Source organism: Ammospiza nelsoni, chromosome 3, assembly GCF_027579445.1.
Source record: "Ammospiza nelsoni isolate bAmmNel1 chromosome 3, bAmmNel1.pri, whole genome shotgun sequence".
NCBI classification, from domain to species: Eukaryota; Metazoa; Chordata; class Aves; order Passeriformes; family Passerellidae; genus Ammospiza; species Ammospiza nelsoni.
Genome location: NC_080635.1, coordinates 12,962,472 through 12,983,511, shown reverse-complemented (window position 1 = coordinate 12,983,511; position 21,040 = coordinate 12,962,472). Strand labels below are relative to the sequence as shown.

Here is a 21,040-nt window from a genome sequence, read left to right as displayed (position 1 = left end):
AATTAACAGTTACTTTCCCGTTTAAAATAAATTCGATAACCGTATGTCTCTAGAAACTGAAAGGGCTGGAATGCACCAGCCTTGAGATTATGAATGAGCACTTAACAGCCCAGACAGAAGAGCCTGAAACTGGGAGGACTCTTGGATTTTTCTCTGCTCTGTGGTCTTTGCCTTTTTGAGCCTTAGGAAAAATAAAATTGTGTTTATTGTTGTGATGGATTTCTAGAGATGTCAGTGAAAAGCTGTCAAATACTGAGGCACACAGGACTATGAGACTTTTAAAATAATCCTGGGGGATTTTGTTTGGGTTAAAACCTCAGGGCCGGGTTCCGCTCTTGGTCCAAGAAGCAGAGCAGCTCCTCGGTGCTTGGGCGTGGGGTCATGCTGTGCTGGTGTCCTCCTTTCAGATCAGTGGCTGTTCACAACCTGTGGGGCCAGCGGACCCTACGGCCCCACCCAGAGCCAGTGCAACGATGCCTACAGGAACTCCAAGCTCAGAGTGGTGGTGGGAGCTGAAGGGATCCTCCAAGGCATTCAGATCTGGAGAGTTCCAGCAACCAACACGTACAGGTAAGGGAGCTGTGTCTGACTGTCGTGGTGTATCTGTGTTCAGAACCATCCAAGCTGCTGATACACGCCAGGCAATTTTGAAATATTACATTCAGAAGTTTGGCCACATCTGCTGGGGTTTTACTTATCACTGAGCCTGTGATTTTCAGTCTCTCCCATCTCAGATTTGCTCCCTGGAAGATGCAACTTTTTTGGTGAAAGAGAAGAAACTTTCTGAGGCAGGCAGATCTTTAGCCTGAATGGTCACAGGTTGGGAGAGCTCCATCAGGAGCTGAAAATGAAGCATTTTCACGTCCCCAGACCCAAGATGAATGCATTTCCCATTTGGCATTCATGGAGCCCTGGGTTCAGAATGAGTTTTTCCCACCATTCACTTGGTGTGGAAGGCACAATCATATGTCAGCATTTCTTATGGGCCAGCTTGCATCAACCTCTGCTCAGCATTTTCACTTTTTTGAATCTAGAGACAGCAAGTTGAGCTTGTAAGCCTGGCTTACCACAGTGGAATTGATTTTGGAAGGCAGCCACCTAAATGGTAGGCTCTGAGATAGTGAGGGTTCTAACACTTAAATCCCCCTGTGGAGTTGTTTTCAAAGAGAGGTGATCAGATATGGTTCAATGCTACTTTATCAGATTTTTACCAATCATTTTTTCCTTTTGCTCTTTCTGGGGAAAGAAGTTCAATCAAAGTGTAGTTCAGTGTATCTGAATGGTAACATGAAGCCATTACATGCATCATTTTGTAAGCAGAACTGTCAGTTTGAACCAGTGACTGTCTAGAGGTGGTTTTCATGCAGCATTCCATATTGAAACCAATGATGGTGTCTTGGATTTCAAAGCAAAACATTCAATTGAAGGCTTTGAACAAATTTCAGTTACAATTTTTTTATCGCATCTCTTTTTTTTTTTTCTTTTGTATTGAAAAAGAATGCTAATGTTGAGGCCAGGTGTCAGTCTCTTAACAGAGGTCTAGGGCAAAGCAGTTTTGAGAAACTGGCTGGGCTAGGCACAAGTTCTGCCTCAGTGCCTATTCCTACAAGGATTTATGGTTATGCAGAAAACATTAATGATACTTTACCCAGCTATCAACAAGGAGCTGCCTGAGGTGAATAGAATTTTTCAGAACCAGCATTCAGTAAATATGGTTATAAAGTACAGCCCAAAAATGAAGAGGCAAAACAGCCCAAAAGCTTACAGCGCTGTCATTTCTTTAATATAAGAGTCCAAGAAGAGCCAGAATTCCTGTGCAACTGTAGGCTGATTTTTTGCTGCACAATACAACCCCTGGGCCCTGCAGACATGACTTGTCTATTTAAGTCCTATAAATGACCTATCAGACTTTTAAGTTCTGTATAGATAATAGATGTATAATGTCGTGCATAACATATATATATAAAGGGATGACATTCTCTTCTGCACCTCTTAAGGCTAAAGTAGAAAATTCACAGCCTGGGGAAAGCAGGAGGCAATTGTGGGCTTAAATTAACTTGACATCTTCCTGATTCTGGTCTGCTGAAGGGGCAGCAGAGTCTGCCAGCATAGCATAGCCCTAGGAAAATATCAAGTTGCAATATCAATTCCAGGGCTTCCCAGAGCCTGGACTTACTGCCTGTGTTTAGCTCTGCCCTGCAGTGCTGCTGCAGTGTGGGTGCTGTAAGTTTTCCTGATGGGCACTGCTGAAACACCTGACACAGGGAGAGAACCCTCCTGTGGCTGCTGGGCTCTGGAACAAGCTGGTGTTCTGCCATCTCAGTGTGTTTTACACTGTGTAATGTACACTCCTGGTAATTGCTCAGGAAGGATATTGATTTTGTGAACATGAGGCAAAATATGCGCTATTAAAATACAGACAGCTCAATTTTGCACAAACTAAGCACACCCAGAAAACCCCATCTGTGAAGGTCTGGGTAGGCTGCCACACACTGTAGTGCCCACGTTTGAAAACTGGAGCTTTTACATGCTCTGGTTCACTCTTACGAGACTTCATATTGTGTAACAATGAAGCTAAACATTATGAAAGAATATTTTTTGTTTCAGATCTCCTCCTAAGCATTCAGAAGGTCTGGTCATCTCAGTCTCATGACCAAGTATGAGAGAAGTTGGCTGTAACAAATTACACATTGCCATCCTTTAACCTGCTTCTTTCCATTTTTAAAGGAAGAGGTTTAGGTCCATTTTGCTGAGTGCCCCATTTGTGATCACTTCCACTGATGTGGGAAGTGATCACATCACTTCCTATGTGATATGATCTCTATGGTTCCTTTTGTGAGGTGGCACAAGAACACAGCCCAGTGGTGTGCAAAAAGGTGTCATTCTGAGTCAGCCAGGCTAGGTACAGCATTTTCTCATACTCTCAAGACTAGCTCCAGTGTTTCCCATAACCTGGATGTGAGGGTGCACTTTTTTCTCCAGCCCTGGTTTGCACATCCTGACCCTTTCTGAAGGTGCGGGCTTCTTTTGCAGATCCCACAAATGTCATAGTAAAAGAAAAGAAGGAAGGCAGTGGGAGGTACTCTGTGTTCTTGCTCTGAATGGGCTGAACCTTTCTTCAGGGCCAATATGGTTAAATGCCTTCCTTCCTCCTTTAAAAGAAAGGTGTTGCTAATGAAAGGGATCCTCTGAAGGTTTGAAGTCAAGATAATTGTTTAAATAGTGACACCTGTTTTGAAAAGGGAATGACTTCCACCTGAATATACTGGGTTTTATTTGTCTTCAGCCTTTGGATGAGGCCAGACTGGGTTTCCTGAGCTTTCTGGTATCACTGCTTGTATGCAAAGTCTGTTCTTACATGGAAAAGTATGGCCCCTACTGGCAGCCAATTAGCCCTGCCAGCTTGCTGTGCCTGGTAGTGCACCTCATTAGCCATTGCAAAATCCTGCAGTAAATCAACTCAGCTTTCAGATTAATGCAGCATCTGTTCAGGGTGGTCCAGTGCTGTGTCCATCACTTTTTCTGCTGGCTCTGGTACAGCCTAACTGTGGACTGATTGCTTTGGTTATCAGCAGTGGCATGAACATAATCATGTCACATTGCCAGGGTCTAATATGCTTTATGAGACACTGCCTGTTTGCAGGCAGGACTGTGCTGGGCAGAGAGCAGCCAGGTGCTGGAGGAAAGGAGGTGTTGAAGCAGAGCACCTATGCTGTGCCTGGTAGGAAGCTGAGAACCATTTCTGAGTCCTGCAGTCTCTGATTACCTGCTCCAGGTGGAATTTTGCTCTCACAGAAGCACATGGCATGCTACTAATGTCAGTGGAGAATTGCCTGCTTATTTCAGATCTAAACTGGATTGCTGTACCATCATTCACCTGCTCGGAAAGTTGAGTAACTCTGTGTTTTGTTTCAGAAATGTGTGTTTTATCATGGTTTTCTAAAAGTGCTTTAAAATCCTTTGCTAAAAGTTGCTTTATGTCCATTGTTAGAAAGGGAGAGGGAGGAGATGAGAAATACCGTGTCCCAGCCACATCTTTGGGTACAGCGGCAACAGCAAGCACCTGTGAATCTTGACTGTTTGAAATAAAAATCCCTTAACTGAGGCTGCAGCAGCCTGTGTGTAACCTGCCCACTCCTGGCTGGAGACAGGGAGATGTTCCTGATCACCATGAGCTTGGCTAGGGGGCTTTTGCCTTCCTTGTTTACTGCAGGTAGTGTCATCTCCATCTACTTTTCTTTCTGTATTCCTCTGGTCCTGGGAATAAGAGAGCTGTTTTCCATCTGGTCCATGCTACCAGGACCAGTTATGCTGTCTGCTTTCTCAAATCTCCCTCTGTCAATCTCGTGCTTAATGTTCTCTTTAGCCATATGTCCTGGTTTCACCAGCTCTCCTGCTTCTGTTCTTTCTCTTCCTTGCTGCAAACTTCTCAAGGATGTGCCTTCTGGGAAACAAGATGTGTTTCAGATATTAAAGCTGGAAACTGTACGGGCTTGCTCACTCTGTTCTCAGCTGTGTTTGCCCAATAATCAATGTGAAAGAATCTGTTTTGTAACTACCCAAGCTCACAGATTCAAACAGAGCAGAAAATCAGTCTTCAGGCTTTGGGTTTAGGTTTATTTAGAATGTCAGGTCTTCAGAGCACAGCTTTGTGACACCATGCAAAATGCTCAGGTGTGCAAAATGCTCAGTGCACAAAGGGGTTTGTGCCTCCTTCCACCTGCCTGGGACAAGCCAGGTGGCAACCTCTTGTTTTCTTTTTCCTGCAGCATCTCAGGCTATGGAGCTGCAGGTGGGAAAGGAGGGAAGAACACCATGGTGCGGTCCCATGGAGTGTCTGTGCTGGGAATTTTTGACCTCCAGAAGGATGATACGCTCTATATCTTGGTGGGACAGCAAGGAGAAGATGCTTGTCCTAGTGTAAGTGATTGCCTTTCTGTTTTGCCTTCATCCCTTCTACCAATCCATGGAGTTTTGTCTTTTTACACAAAAAAACACTGTCCTCAAGGGGTTTAGGGCTATAGGAGTCAAGAAATAGGAACAGATTTACTGGGAGAGCATGAGAACATGAAGCACCATGTCCCTGTGCTTGCTTCTTTTCAACATTTGGGCCCCATTGATAATACACAACAGGACTGGTCTGAGTATCTCAGAGCACCTGTGTGGGGGCTTGGAGACAAATGACAACCCTGCCTTCCATTCCTCTGGAGATCAGTCTTCAAGGCTGATTTTGCAGGGTTTTGCCCTTGTTCCACTATTGAGCCCAGCCCTGCCATTTTCATATGCTCTGCACCTCTGGAGATACCCATGTCACAGGGCCTGCTTGGTTATCCTCCATAGGGGAATAGGAAAGACAAATCAATCATGGTTGGGTCAGTCCTGATTTTTATGTTACTAACTAACCCTTGCTGCAAATGTCTTGATAGAAAGATGGGCACTATTTGAATGCACAGAAGTTTATTAATTGTTAAGTATTCTTTGGAGGAGGATGTGGGAATAGGACATTCTCATGGAGCGAACTGTGCATTTTCTCATGAAATTTCACCTGCAGGTTTGAACTGGACATTTAAATGATGTGCATTTCTCAGCTGATAATGGCTGGCATCCAAGAGATGAAAGCTTAGCAGTTTGTTAGAGCAGAGAAAGGTTGAAGGATATAGACAAGTAAAAGGGGTTCTCAAGGCTGGCTGCTGAAGTAAATAATGTTCAAACTAGAATTACACATTTCTACAAACAAACCATTAATATAAAGCCTTTTTGAAATGAGAAATGGCCTAACTCAAACGTCCATCCAGCCTCTTTAACTAGGAAATTCCAGCTGAGGGTAATATATGGACTCATTAAATTGCAGGCCACTGTAATCTTAGTGAGAATTTATTGAGTGCTAATGTAATTCTTTCATTGAGGCAAAGAGATTGCATTGACTTGTAGAGGGGACTTTTACTAGATTGGATTGTAATCAGTTATGTCTTTGCCATGAAGGATTATTTTTTTTTGTAATCTAGTGGTTCCTTTGGGTCATTGACTTTGTCATTTTATTAATCATTCCCACCCAACTCCAAATCAATTAAGGAGAGGGAAAAAACAAGGAAAGGAGGACTGTTAGTTCTTTAGGCAGGTCTGCACACAAAAGGGATGCCACTCATTCTCTAGCAAACTTAGAATATATGGTGTGGTCAGCAGAATAATTTGTAATTTGAGTATGCTTTTATCAGTTCTTCTTCCAAAAGAAAACACACACATGAAAGTAGAAGGAAGCAGAAGGTCAATCCTACTATAACAAATGTTTGTGCATTTTCCCCTAAAAGTGTTGTTGGTTTAGTAAGTTCAGTGTGCACTATATGTGCAATATAACAGGATAGTGTTACTGAGACAAAACCTGTGAAGAAAAATAGGCTAGAAGCAAAGTTTGCAACTTGAAAATGCTCACAGCAGGGTCCTGCTAGTCATGCACTTTAGTGCTCCAATTTTAAACCAAAACAGTAGTTAGGTCATAGTCCTGAAGTAGGTATAAATGATGGTTTAATGTTGTGATTGAAATCAGTTAGTGAATTCAGGGATTTGCCTAATACGGAAAGTTCACTGTGTTCAATGATAATTGATGGAAGGGAAAAAATGCTGAGTAGAAAATGTGGAGGTTTTTTAGTGAAATATTTTCATTAACATCAGAGAAACATTGCAGTCAAAGGTGGGATTGCTGCTCTTTTGGTAGGCATTGGTAGTTGCAGTAAAATTGCTGCTAAGATCATCAGGGGCTGCTTGGCCCACCCAACAAGAAATCAGGTAAACAAACTTGGGTTCTCTGCCATTTGGCTGTAGTGTGACACAGGACAAACACATCCTTGCCAAGTTACTCCCTTCCTCCACCTGTGAAATACAGACTGTTAATGCTGGAAAATATTTGCAGCAAATTCTGCTACATTTTGTATGTTAAAAGTTTATGTAGATGTATTATGTGATAATAGGTATCAGCAGTGAGCTTGCTCCAAAGTAATTCCATTTAAATGGCAACAAATTCTTCTGGTGAAGGTTGAGACAAAAAGCCAGATTCTTCTAGAAGAGCTTTCATTTGGTTCTGGTCATGTGGTTTCACTGGAGGACAGTTTCTTGCTGTGGGATGGTGAAGGGTTCATGAGGCCTTTGGGGCCTCAAAGGGTTCATGAATCCTTTGAAAGTGTTCATGAGGCCTCTGTGTATACAAGAGAGTGGAGGTTTCTTACCTGAATTCAGACTTGATCTTCTGTTTGCAGACAAATGATGTTATCCAGAAGGTTTGCATTGGAGAGAACAACGTGATTGAAGAAGAGATTCGTGTGAACAGAAGTGTCAATGAATGGGCAGGAGGAGGTGGTGGTGGGGGCGGTGCCACTTACATATTTAAGGTATGGAAACACAGTCCCCAGGCACCTTCAGCATCCACACATCCTGCCTCTGAAAAATCCCTTATGCACCTCAGGGAGAGGGTCCAGAGAGTGACCTCTGGGTATCCTTAATTTCCACTTGAGAGATGCAGGGATGTGGGTTGGCCCTTCCCAGGTCTTTGAACTGCTGTTCAATATGGCCACACTTGTTACAGTGGCTTGAAGTATCCTTTGCAAACATAATGGCTTAAACTGGGTTGGTTTGTTTTGGCTTTTTTTTCAATAAAAACTGAGATGCTGAAGCATATTTCTACAGCAAAGGGCAAATTCTGCAGGACTTCATTCACCTTTGGCCTTGTAGAATGTGAGACATCAGCCATACATTTAGCCTGACAAGGAAAGCTGAGGCTAGCCTGTATGTTTTCTGCTGGCAGTCCTGCAGCTGTGGACCTCTGATGGTTCCTGTCCTGTGCTAGCTGAGACAATATTCTCAGTCTCAGTGTGCAGAGCAGTGCTCCTTAGCTGTTTCATTTGATAAGAGTCAGCACATGGGGCATTACAAGCTTTCTAAGAGCCATCACCATGGTAGATATAATTCATAGAGCTACTGACACAGCTGTTTCCTGTAGCAGAACTTGGTAGGACTATTCTTTTATTTTCTATTCATTAATTTTCTGGGTGTGGGTACATAAATAATGCAATGACAGTGTGCAGTGCTGAGCAGCCCTAGATGCCTGCTTGGTGCAGCATGCAGTAATTATGATGAGGCTGAACTTCCATTTCCATGTCTGGCTCAGTTTGAACATTGCCTTTATTTCTGAATTTGTTAAGATGGAGAATGGAGAGCCGGTCCCCTTGATAATTGCAGCAGGGGGTGGTGGCAGGGCCTACAGGGCCAAAACGGACACATTTCATCCAGAAAGACTGGAGAATGATTCCTCTATTCCAGGGTTGAATGGAAATTCAGGAGCTGCAGGTAAGGAGAGTTTATTCTTGTTTATAAAACCTTTGTGAATATATGGTACTCCCAGATTTCTCCTCCTCACAAGAAGGTGAGGCAAAACTCCTGAAAATACAGTTCAGGGGGAACAGAGGGTTATAACAGATGCAAATAGAAGGTACCCACAATGCTGGATACTTGGGATAAATAAGGGTTTCAGAGATGGTATAGCCATAACAATGGCTGGATACTCCCAAAATAATGCAGTACCTCCAATAAACAAAGTTGCTTGGTTTTTGATGTGGGATTTTGCAGTGCCAGTGAGACTGTCCTGGTCTCTGCACTGTTTTGTGCTGTGTGGACATACTCAGAGTTTCTCTAGCTTATGCAGAAAGAGAATAATTGCACCATGTCTAGAAGTCTCTGTGCAGAGACCTTGGACTGAGCAAGCAGCAGAGCTGAAAGTGAATCACTGGTATGTGGTGTGGAGAGTAGGAGTGGGAAATGTTTTCACACCACTTACAATAAATTCAGTTTTTTCTACTTTAGAATTGGCATTGGCTTATTTCAAGAGTGTTTTAGTCAAAGAAAAGGGGAAGGCTCTGAAAACTAGAAGGAAGTTGTTGGAGAGTAGGTAGGAATATCTTTTTACCTTTTCTATAGAAAATACTTGTCTTTGCATGTATGGTAGGTGAAAAGAGGTGCAGATGATGACTTACAGCTGAGGTGTTCTGAATGGATGCTCGTCCTGCAGATCCCTCCAGTGTTTTTTACATAAAACGTAACCCCTGGCTGTGCCTTTGCTCTTCTCTCACCTGCAGGTGGTGGAGGTGGCTGGAATGATAACACTTCCTTCCTGTGGTCAGGAAAATCCCTGCTGGAAGGTGCTACTGGAGGAAGATCCTGCCCCCAGGCCATGAAGAAGTGGGGGTGGGAGACAAGAGGGGGTTTCGGAGGGGGTGGAGGGGGGTGCTCCTCAGGTGGAGGAGGCGGAGGATATATAGGTAAAGTGGCTTCGTGTTCAAGGTGTCCCTTCCCCTCCTTTAGTGCTAATGCTCAGCAAAATGCTGATGATAACTCTCCTGTAGCTAGCATATTTGACTGTTATGTTCTAGTATGTCTGTGTGTTGCCTTTTTAGCACTAGATGAACTCATTGAGGGTTTGAGCAAAGAGCCAGAGGCCAGTCCTTCAGCTGCAGCCCTGGCTTTGGTCTCTGCAAAATGGGACTTTAAGATCCTGCTGTGATTCCTGAGCTTCTCACATTGGGGTGACACTGCTGGAGCAGGAGGAGCCACAGCAATGTGCTCCCGTTGCCAGCACCTGTGTTTGCAGGACTTTGGTCCTGGGGACTGGCGGCCAGGCTTTATGCCGGGGGATGGAGGCAGCTTCTGCCCTACCTTGGTGCTGCACAGGTGGTCTCTGGGGGCAGAGGCTCAGGCTGCCAGCCAGCACCCCTCTTAATATGACTTCAGTCAACAAAGAGCTCATTTCATGTGCCTCTGTGTCTCAGGGCAGCTGTCAGATGGCATTATGTTGATTACAACTGGCGTGGGCCAGAGTCAAGATCTCTGCTAAGCCATGGTCTCCTGGGCCACCTAGTTTCTGCAGCCATCTGCACTGTGGTGGACTCTTTAACCCCTGGTTCTCCACAGCTTAAATTAAGTATATGGTAGACTAGAAATCTTGAGAGGAATAATGAGTTTAAATGATTAAGTGCATGTTTTGTACCAATGTTCCTGTGTAATGCTTCTTTTTTCCAACAGAATGACTCACATGATGTTGTTGTTTTTTTTTTATTTCACTGAAGACAATTAAAGGGAAAAAGCTATTTTTGGGTGGGGTGGGGGAATTGTTGCATGCTTGAAGTACAAAATATATGTATTTCTAATATTTGTTATCTCTTGCCCATACTTTGCTTCTGGTATGTTCCATGTGCTCAAGCAGAAATGAGCAACTCATAAATTCCTTCAGTCCCCACTCCTGGTGGACCACCCTGCTTTCAGGGTGTAAAGGAGAGGAAGGATATCAGATTATCCATTCCCTCTGCTGACACAGTCCATGCCTTGATCAGCAAGGATACTAACTTAGCCCTGGAGTACTGGTGCTTTCCAGTCTCTTGGCTACATAAATTTTAACAGGGGCTTGTGTGTTTCACAGCATCCAAATGGTTTAAAGAGGAAGTTTGTGCCTTAGTTTGGAACAGTCTACCTAAACAGAGCTAATTGACTGATAATAATTGTCAGAAGCTTCATTATTAAATTGAAGTTCTAAAGTCCAGAAGTTCACGCCACAACTTGCTAAATATTCCCTATATATTAAATGCTTTAATTTTTCTCTTTTTTCATTTGGATGCCTCCCTAAATAGGCTGAATTCATGCATGTTGCCATGTTTATCTGTGTTTTATTGTTTTATGAGCCTCAGTCTGTTAAGGTAACCTCTGATTTGACATAGGTGGCAATGCTGCAGTGGACAATGACCCAGAGATGGATGGGGAGGATGGTGTGTCCTTTATTAATCCAATTGGTACTTTATACACTCCAGCACTTAAAGGTATTCATACTGGTCAGAGGTCTTCTCGTGGGCTTATTTAAGTTTGAAAATTGTAGGACCCCTTACAACCTTTTAGGGTACAGCTCAGTGCCGTGAACATGAGGAGGCAGAAAGTGTATAAAATACAGCAATACAGCAGAGAATAGACAGAAGTAGCAGGAAAAAAACAGGGAGAGGAAGCATCAAGCCTATTAGGAAACACTCTCAGCCATACAGACTACCAGGCTACAGAATAATTTTGGACAAGGAAAGTGATAACAGAACCTCATAGCTCAGATACTTTAGGAAAGAAACAGACAAAACATCTGATTATTCACAAGCAAGCAAGTTCCTCAGAGCATCCCTTGGTAAAATAGCCAGGTGCTGCCCAGCAGTGCATGGGAGTGATAAATACTGCAACTCCAACCTGTGTTTTCCCAGAAGTCAGTGTCTTTAATGTGTTTGCAATGTGTTCAAAAAACAACAACAAAAAAATCTACTTGTTCATAAAAAAACAGAAGTTTCCTTTAGAACAGTCAGAAGTATTTTCAAATGCAGATGCACTCTGGCCTGGTGGATTCAGCCAGAAAGTTTTGAAGATATTACAGTGATTGATCTTAGAGGGACTAAAGGCCAGGAAAGAAAAGGGTGAGCCCAAGGAAATTGTAAGAATGGTCTTCACAATAATTAACTGAGCTTCTTCATCCACTCCTTAGTGACAGAGGGGCACGGAGAGGTGGAAATTAGGCTGCACCTTAACTGCAGTCACTGTGAGATGGACGAGTGCCATGTTGATCTTGAGACTCAAAAAGTCATTTGCTTTTGTGAGCCAGGCACAGAGTTGGCAGAGGATGGTGTGTCTTGCACAGGTAAGTAGGTGTGTGGGGTACTGCTAACATGTGGGACAGAAAATGTGTGGCCAAAGGCTCTGGTTTGGACTGTAAGACATCCTGAAAGTGCTGTCTAATCTTTCTTAAACCTGGGTGCAGTAGAATGTTTCTTTCTTTCCTGCTGGTGTATGCTGCAGAGCTGTTTTGTCAGGATATAGCCTCAGCAATGGTGAGGACTGAGGTACTGAGCAGCAGTGCTGCTTTGCTCTACAGTATGTGTTTGGCATCCTGGGCAGATTTGAGCAGAGTCAAATTTTGTGTCTGCTTGTGCTGGTGTTCAGAGTCTGCTCTGAAATCCTAAAAGTTTTCTTGCTGAAAGCATTTTTCAGCTGAACTTAAATTTCAGACCAGTTCTTTAAAGAACCAAAAAAAACAAAAGGCAAAGTGAAGGAAAATATGATTGCTGAGGAATTGGACATTGAAAGTAAAAGTTCAGAAACTGTGAGAAATTCTGTGCAAGATTTCTCTGAAAAAAAATAAATACAGTAAATAAAACTAAATACTTGCCTTTCTTTCAATACCAGGTGCTCAGAGCTCCATTACTGAGTTTGCTTCCTATTCTTGTGCAGCATTTAGAGCAGGTGACCCCAGGGGTTTGGGATCCTGCTTTCAGCTTGTCACTGGCATGGGAAAATTGTTGTGTTTTTACCATTCCTGCCTGTAAGATAGGTAAAAAGTATGGTCATTTTGTCAAGGTGAAGTAAACCTTAATAGCATGATCCCGCATGAGGATGCAGCTTCACTACACTGTCATCAGGTTTTTCTGCTTGGATTATATGCATTTAGGAGATGAAATATTGCAGTCCTCCTGCTTTTGCTGTGATTTGGCATTGATAGCAGCACTTTAACCCAAACAACATAATGTTCTTTTCACCCCCACAACCTCCTGCCCCTGTTTTTTATGGTCTTGTTTTCCCACCCAGGGAGTTCACATGTTAATTCATTGATAGTGAACCATCTGTTTTAATGACTTGATATTAATTGAGGAAAGTGAAACTATGAGAAGTCATAGATCCTGAGAACTGGTCATGCCAGAGGTTGCTCCTGCACTATTGGAGCAGCAGATGAGTAAATGGAAAGAAGAGCAGAAAAAAATCTGGTGGCAAAAAAGTGGCTCCTGGAAGATAATTTCAAATGTGTAATTCCTTCTTTCTGTTGCAGCTGAGCCAGTGGTTCGTCTCCCTTTCTCCTTGGTCTTGTCTGTAGTGACTTCAGCATTGGTGGCTGCTTTAATTTTGGCTTTTTCAGGAATCATGATAGGTGAGTGTTTCTGTGCAAAAGATATTTTCATATGAGGGCTGGATCTGAGCTAGGGATAATTGGGCCCTGAGAGGCAAAAGGATTCAGGTTTTGAGCTACTGCTGTATTTAATGACGCCTTCCCACACACATCTTCAGATTTCTGTAGTTGTTTCTAACCACAATGACCAAGTCGAGGAGGCTTAAATTACTGACTGCATCTCAAAAGAGATGGTGTTTTTTGTGTTGTACTGTGTAGCTGCCCGAACACAGCTGCTTGTAGTTTTGTGAGATCTGGTGCTGTTTAATGCCTAAAAGCTTCTTTATTTGTGTGCCTATGTACAGATTTCACCTCTTAATGTATGACATTTTAAGCTTAAACTCTCACATAGGTTCCCCTTTTACAAACTGCTCCTTAGTATGATGTGGGTATTCTTGGCATTTTTGCTTGAAATTCTAAAAGGTATTTTTCACCTTTTCATGTTCTTATTTTAAACACTCGCTCACCTGCATTTGATGCAAGCAGAATAGATTTGAATCAATGAAAAGGAGTCAGAGATTCAAACCACAGCTTTGCCACCTTTCTTTGTCCACACTGTGTGTGGTCTGGGGAAGGAGAGGGATGAACCAAGAGCAGGAAATCAGATCTGCACAGCTGCTTCGGTTTTAAGAATTTCAGGAGTTATCAGCTGCATGCACATGGTCCTACATCTGTGATTTCTGCCCTGACAGTGCCTTTTTACAATGACTAAATACTCCTCAGGAGTGGAAGAGTAATCCCCTTTCCATCCAACGAGCCTATCATTTCCATCTCAGGAAAGGGCAACGATTTAAAAAATCAAAGCAAAGGCAATGAGGAGGAAAATGGAGGACAGGCAGGGTTTGTGGATAGGTCATTACATCCATCTGCCTTTGCAAGTGCATGTTTACCCCTTCAATTTTTCCCCTGAGCAACATCTGCTGGAGAAGATGCAATAACTATTGCCGTCACAGTCTTTGGGCTCAACCCAGCTCCCACAGAAATCAATAGTGATTTAACCTGCTCCTGATTGTCATCTTCTTTTGGAAAAAATCCTGCGATATCAGTTACTATTTCAAGGAATATCCTCAGGATGTCTTCTTTCAACGTGTGGTTTTAAATGTTGTTGCAGAAGCATCAGTGAAGTGATGCAAGGAATATAACATATCATAAACTGACTTCAAATGTGCTCCTATTCTCTTGTTTAGAAACAGAGGAAGTTTTGGAAAATTGGCTATTTTTTATGTACAATGTGTTATTCTGGGGAAACATCTTAGGCTATCCATTTTGAACAATATGATGCAATAATTAATTTCAGACTTTAGTCACTTCTGTGTGATTTAGGAAAGTCAGTTATACCCCACCTCCCACAAGTTTCAAACTGGACTTTTATTTGGAAGGTCTGGTTAAACTAAATAGAGCATTAAAACAACATCAGAACTCTGAGATCTCTCCAAGTGAAATTCATTTTACTCTTTCCTGACAGTCCACGAGCAAGCCTGTTTCTTTGTAAGATGTGCAAATCAAAGGTTCCTGGATATCTTCAGATCCCATTTTCTATCTGTAATTATTTGATGTACAGAAACATGCCAGTGTCACTGGCTGGTTTGATTCCCTGAAGTCTGGCCACAGCAGAATGGAACCCCAGTGAGAAGGGCTGTCCCACCTCCAGTCTCTGGCCGTGGTTAACTGTGTTCTCCTGTTTAGTGTATCGCCGCAAGCACCAGGAGCTGCAAGCCATGCAGATGGAGCTGCAGAGCCCAGAGTACAAACTGAGCAAGCTGCGTACCTCTACCATCATGACAGACTACAACCCCAACTACTGCTTTGCAGGAAAAACCACCTCCATTAGTGACCTTAAAGAGGTGCCTCGAAAAAACATCTCCCTGATCCGGTAAATCCATCTTTGCCTTCCCCACCCTTCCCGTTGTGCACCCACACATCCCAGCTCTCCTAGAGAGGTGTGAACACACAGCTCTGTGCAAATTCTTGTGCACTTTTAGCTCCAGACCCCTTTCCATAAAATGTAAAGCTGCAGTTGTTAGGCTCGTGTGGAGGGGACTGGATTTTGGCATTCACCTTGACCTTCTGCAGGTGCAGTGTTCATCTCCTGGGATTGCGAGGAGAACTGAACAGTCATCACCAGTAATTCAGTTACATCTTTTACAGACTATGCAGTGAATGGCCCATTGCCATGAGCTGATGAAATTCTGGGATGGCTGAAGCTTGTAGAAGGCTCTTTAAAATCTTTGATGGGGTCTTTGGTAAAGACAATGACATCCTTAAGTGCAATAGCAAGGAAAGGAATGGATTTAAAAATGCCAGACAGTATTAAAAAGACAGGGATATAAAGCCAGCAAGATAATCATGTCTGGATGAGAACTTCTGAAAAGCTTTAAAGTGTCTCCTAAAAAAAAGCTTGAAAATTCTGAGTTCTTGCACACTTTGCTCTACTGCAGGATACCTGTGAATGTGACAGTACTCTGGTACCATGCAGTGTTACACAAAAAAATAAAAAGCGGAAGCAGGAGTCCTTGGGAAATTTGGAAGCTTAAGGTGCTGGAAAAAAATTATGGTCAGAGCAGTCTATGCAGTCTGCAATGTTTTGCTGTCCCTTATCTCATTCCCTCTTACCTGCACATCTTGCTGGACTGCACCTGGAGGTTTCCAGTGTACCCTGTGCTGCTGCTCCCTTTGTCACTTGGATTTTGTAAGGATTTTTGAAGTGTGGCAAGCAGACAGCAGAGGATACAGCTGGGAATTGACAAGGGAAGGGAAAGTGGACTTTTTGGAAGGAGAGTGAGTTATGAGCTGTAAAGATCTGGCTTATCCCCTCAGTTTGTAATAGGTTGGTCAGGTGGAGCTGGAGCCAAGAATGGCGTCTCAAGCTGATACCTACAAAATGTTATTACACAAAGTGGTTGAGTCACAAGCAACATGAGTCCTCAGTGTGGTTTCACTGCCCAGACTGGTTCTGTCCTGGCAAAACTACGGACAGAGCTTATGAACAACAGAGCTGATTATTCCTCCTTGTTCATATGGACAGGAGGGCAGCAGCCCATGCAAAAGCAATCCACTGATGCAGCAGAGAACAGAATCAATGCAGCCCTCAGTCCAGACCTGGCTCTAACAGGAGAGTGCATGCAGCCTTTTCCCCAGACTGAGATGCAGGAATGCCTCTTAGAGGCTGGAAATGCTACTGCCCAAAGTGCAGCCCATGCAGGGTTAAGAGGGACTCAGGATTTGGGGTGCAGCCTCATCCCCTGCTATATTTCACCGTGTCATTATGACAGGCCACTGATGTGAAATAGCTGTGGTACCAGTTGACTTAAGGTTAAGAGAGTGAGGACTGAATAGACAGGTATGCAAAATCTGTATCACAAGGGCATGGAACAGGATCTATTGTATGATTACTCTTATTCCTTTCTCTTTTTCTTGTAATCTTATTCAAAATAAAACTGTACATTGCATAACATGATCACTGCCAGAAACGATTCTCAGCACAAATTCTTAGAGCTGAGTGCTTTACAAAGCACTGTCATCACCATTTACTGGCTAAGGTACTTGCCCAGAATCACACAATAAGTCAGGAAAAGTTATTTGCTGTAGAATTCAAGTCTTTTGAGAATCATTGTGCCTCCTAGTTTCTTGCTCAATGTTTTGTTTAATGGTGATGCAGAAATATCAGGGGAACTGTTAATGTGTTTAGGGTGTGTAAACATCAAGACTCAATTCCTGTCTTTATTGATCTGTTTTGGAGCAGCCACCACTGAGCACTGATGCCAAAGCCATAGATGAGTGCTCTCTGTTACGTGCTGCAATGCCAGCAGCTCGATTTCAGCGGGGAATGTTCACTTCCATGGACTGCTTTCCCTTCCAATTAAATAAAATGTAGGTTCATGAACGACCTCACCAAGGTCTGGTGAGATCATACTGTCAATATCCACTTCTCCCTGTTACACTGCCATGAAAATTGTGAGCCTGTGAGCTGTGTCCACAGTGTTATAATGTGTGTTCTCTGTAGTAAAACCTTCTTGTCTTCTCTGGTCTGTCCAGGGGTTTGGGCCACGGAGCCTTTGGTGAGGTATATGAAGGTCAGGTGACAGGGATCCCCAGCGACCCCACTCCCTTGCAGGTGGCTGTGAAAGTAAGTGACAGTGAATGAGTTATCATGATGGTTTCGTGCACCTTTCACCCAAGAGTCCCAATGCATTGTAACAATGAAGATGAGTGAAGCGTTGCTATAAGTCCTGAAGGATGTGGCTAGAAATATTGCTGCTCTGTTGCAACACTTAAATCCATCACAGCTTGTAGGATATGGGTATGTGAGACTAATAAAAGAGGTCTGTGAATAGTAAATAGGCAAAGATTTCCCACAGAGCCACAGTAGGCTGCAGGAATGAGATCTAAATCCGTCCTCTGTCCATCCTCCCCGTGCTGCACCTGGTTGGTAATCTGTCCAAAAGTCTTCACAGGGCCAAAAGCTGCTGGCACATACATCAAAGACCCTGCAAGTAGGAGGTGGCTGGTTTTCCAGAGATCTCATCGCTCCCTTACAGGGTGGGTTGGATGTGAAGCTAAATCCTAAGAGATCCTGGTAGAGTTCTCCAGGCCTTCAGCAGTCTAGCTGGCTTGTTTTCTCTTAGAGATTACATAGCAGCACAGTTCTGCTTCTGATTACAGATCCCAGTCTTGCAGGAAGGGAGGATCACTGAACTGCAGAGAACTCAGAAGCTGTGACCTCACTCCTCATCCTCCATGAGTCCCATATGTTGAACATTTCTCTGTGCACTCTGGGCTATTTCCTTTGCTGGGAGGAGGATGACAATGGCCTTGATGGACCAAGAGTTCTGATATTTACCTTTCAACAGGCTTCACACTCTAGTTTAGCAATGCTCTAGTGGTTGTCTTAGGGTGAGGTTTCTTTTGAGAAAGGAGGATTGCTGCAGACAGTGTTAGTGCCAAGGTGTTCTAATCTGTAAGTTGAAGTATCTTCTCCTTGTCAACCTGTTCTTTCTTTTCCAGACATTGCCAGAAGTCTGTTCAGAGCAAGATGAGCTCGACTTCCTCATGGAAGCTCTCATTATTAGGTGTGTATGAATCACATCAACACCACTTGTGTAGGCTTGCAAAGCTCCACAAAATAAAGAAAAAAAAAGGTTCTTCATAGGTGGTGTCCTCTCAGCACATCTGTGCAGTAGTTTTAGCACAAATAGAACAGGCATTGCCATCCTTTTCTGTTCTTCTTACAAATGGAAAGGCACCAAATGATTAAAGTCTTAATTTTCAAAAGGATCCACATTGGTTTTCATTACCCAAAGTGAAAAATTTAAAGCCAAGATTTTAAAATTGATAATAAGATTTTTTTGATTTCTCTTAGAGAGGAGAACATACCTTAGGAATTTGGGTTTGGTTAGTCAAAACTAACAGATGGCATTGACTTTATGGGGCTGTCATGTCATATGTCAGTGTCTGAATCACAGAATCCATGGAACTACTTTCCCATCACATTTGACAGGTGGGGAAATAAGGAAGTATTAGAGACTTGACCTGAAGAAACATCCCCCACAACCAGATCCCCATGTCATTGTGTTACTCAGAACAACATTACCCTAGCCCAACTTCTGCCTCTTGGTTGGGGAAATTAAGAGCAGAATTTTCTCTGTGATCAGACATGTTCTGCTTCCTATGCCCCCCAAGTCTTGCTGTAGCCCAAAAAGAATGCAGAAAATGGGACAGGGAGAGGAAAAGCAGCCAAAAGCCACTGCTTCCCCACCTCTGTCTGTCCCAACATGGTCCAGACAGACACAGAATGCAGGGGTAGTGCTTTAGCTTTATCCAGCTGCCCTACCTTTGAGATTTGTTATTTTATGGGGGGGGAAAAAACCCAAAAACATTCCCTGCAGCAAGAAGGTTTGAATGTTTTCTGCTACTGTGCTTTTTGGGTGACAGTTGCTCCCCAACTGTGTGTCCCTGTCTCCACAGCAAGTTCAACCACCAGAACATCGTGCGCTGCATCGGGGTGAGCCTGCAGGCCCTGCCCCGCTTCATCCTGCTGGAGCTCATGGCTGGGGGAGACCTCAAATCCTTCCTGAGGGAGACACGGCCCAGACCGGTGAGGAAAGACTAAATTGTGGTTTGTTTAGGGGGCTGCTGCCACAAGGAAAACACGTAGCTAGAAAACTCAACTGTGCAGATGCTATTTCCCAGCATTTTAGATGGTCACAAAATTCCTGTTGTTGTGAGACCACTGTGGAGGCAGGAGCCAGCAGGATATAGAACAGATGCTGTTGGGGCTATGCAGAGGTGCCTCATCTCTGGACTTTGCTAGATAACATTGCAGATACTACCTAAAAAAAGAACAAAAGCGAAGCCTAAAAAAAAAAAGTTGAACTCAACTCTTACCTTCTCCTCACCAGCTTGGGGGCAGGCTGGGGGGAAATGTTGAGCCAGTAATATTAAAAATATAAATCTGTTATTTAAACTGCTGATCAGATACATTTCTGTGGATATCTGTCAATTCAAATTTGGCATAGGCAAGGAGACAATCCAGCCTGGAGCTGTCAACTTAATAGAAAATATCTTTAGTCCAGAGTTTTAAAGATTTTCCCCACTGAAATCAGCATCAATAGGAAGAGACAGTCAGCTACAAATGTGGAAGAAATAAATTATGACTTCTAGAGAGAATTCAGTATTTCAGAAGAATAAAGCTTTCTCTGAGTCCCTGGGTCAGAAAGTCACACAGATATTGCTGAAGTTTAAGGCTGGGCCCAGCTTCATATTTTGTCTCTAAGTTCGACAGAGGACAAAATGCTGCATTTTATCAGTACAAGAGAGACACAAATTTGCTCTAACAGGTATCAATAAGATTCTTCCTTGAGGCGTCTGGACACAGATCAACTTTTTTATTTTTTCCATGCAGTGTGGTTTTCAGACATATAAAATGGTCTGTGAGACTCAGAAGCACTGCAGTCTTGAATAGGTTGCAATAAAGTGGCTCCTTCCTGGATAAGGAGGCTAAACACCCAGAAAGGAAAGTGTGAAATCTGAGCAAGCAGACTTTATAAATAGAAGTTGTTTTTCTGAAGCACCTAGAGATGCTCCTGCAAATGGGCTGAACTTGATGGTAGGTGAATGGGGAAATTTATGTTCTGCAATGTGGTCCCCAGTCTCACCCAGTGCAGTGTAAAATGGCACAGACAGGATATGCTGCAGGTAAGTCCTTTGTTCAAAACTGCCAGGCCAGGCTGTGCAACAGTGGGAAGGGGCAGGTGAAACACAGTGGGGTTTGGCTGCTTAAATTAGAGAGGCCAGCTCAGTGATGGTTCAGATCTTGTGAGGAACTACCAAGAACAAGAACACTAGTCCAGCACAGCAGGAATTTTTACCCACTTGCAGTAAAATGAGCCAGCTGCTTTTGTAGATGAAACAGCCCTTAATCTTGACAGGATGAAGTCATGGGAGCCTTCTGATCTGAGGAGTTTTTTTCTGTTTGGCCCTACCTCAGTCATGAATTCTTCCTTACCACAACTTCTGCTTTTGTCAGCAATAGCTCTGTGCAACCCCTGTGATAGCCCATGGCAAAAGAGGCTGATGGTTCACTCCATTGCTTCCTTTGTATTTCTCTTTCTGCCTTCACATTCCTCTTCTTTCCTTGTTGTCTTGGTGTGACAAGACAAGTGTCTGCCTAAGGAAGGTAGGAGCCTCCCCTGAAATGGAAAATATAAACCCCCTCCTTCTGAATTACTCTAATTTTGAAATTAAAACACTGACAGAGTCAGAATACAACCTGACACCCTGTTGGTGGTCAGGGTGCTGGTAGCAAACCAACTGAAATGGTGGCTGCAGCCCTCCTGCAGTGCCAGCTGTGGTTTTGTTGGAGCAGGGACCCTGCAGAAGGGTGGAGGTTTCCTCTGAAGGTGCAGGGCTGGTGTAGATGGGCCTGGTCTTCCTCTGGGAATCCACTTGAGAAGAAAGCTGCTCCTCTGGGAATCCAGTGGGAAAAGGTGGCCTGTGGTGTTCCAAGTCACAGACTATATCCAGGTAGCAATGCTTGGCTCC

The 21,040-nt window shown here is 43.5% G+C and overlaps 1 protein-coding gene across 1 annotated transcript in view; it reads left to right on the top strand.

The window, feature by feature from the left end:
• Positions 1-21,040, top strand: part of ALK (ALK receptor tyrosine kinase) — a 303,252-nt gene that overhangs the window by 270,250 nt on the left and 11,962 nt on the right. Inside the window, exons 13-24 of the mRNA XM_059468016.1 lie at positions 408-570; positions 4,770-4,920; positions 7,251-7,382; positions 8,193-8,337; positions 9,123-9,305; positions 10,755-10,853; positions 11,549-11,701; positions 12,884-12,982; positions 14,687-14,873; positions 17,036-17,126; positions 18,005-18,069; positions 18,965-19,094. Coding sequence (XP_059323999.1) covers positions 408-570; positions 4,770-4,920; positions 7,251-7,382; positions 8,193-8,337; positions 9,123-9,305; positions 10,755-10,853; positions 11,549-11,701; positions 12,884-12,982; positions 14,687-14,873; positions 17,036-17,126; positions 18,005-18,069; positions 18,965-19,094 — 1,598 coding nt within the window. The remainder of the gene's footprint in view (positions 1-407; positions 571-4,769; positions 4,921-7,250; positions 7,383-8,192; positions 8,338-9,122; positions 9,306-10,754; positions 10,854-11,548; positions 11,702-12,883; positions 12,983-14,686; positions 14,874-17,035; positions 17,127-18,004; positions 18,070-18,964; positions 19,095-21,040) is intronic.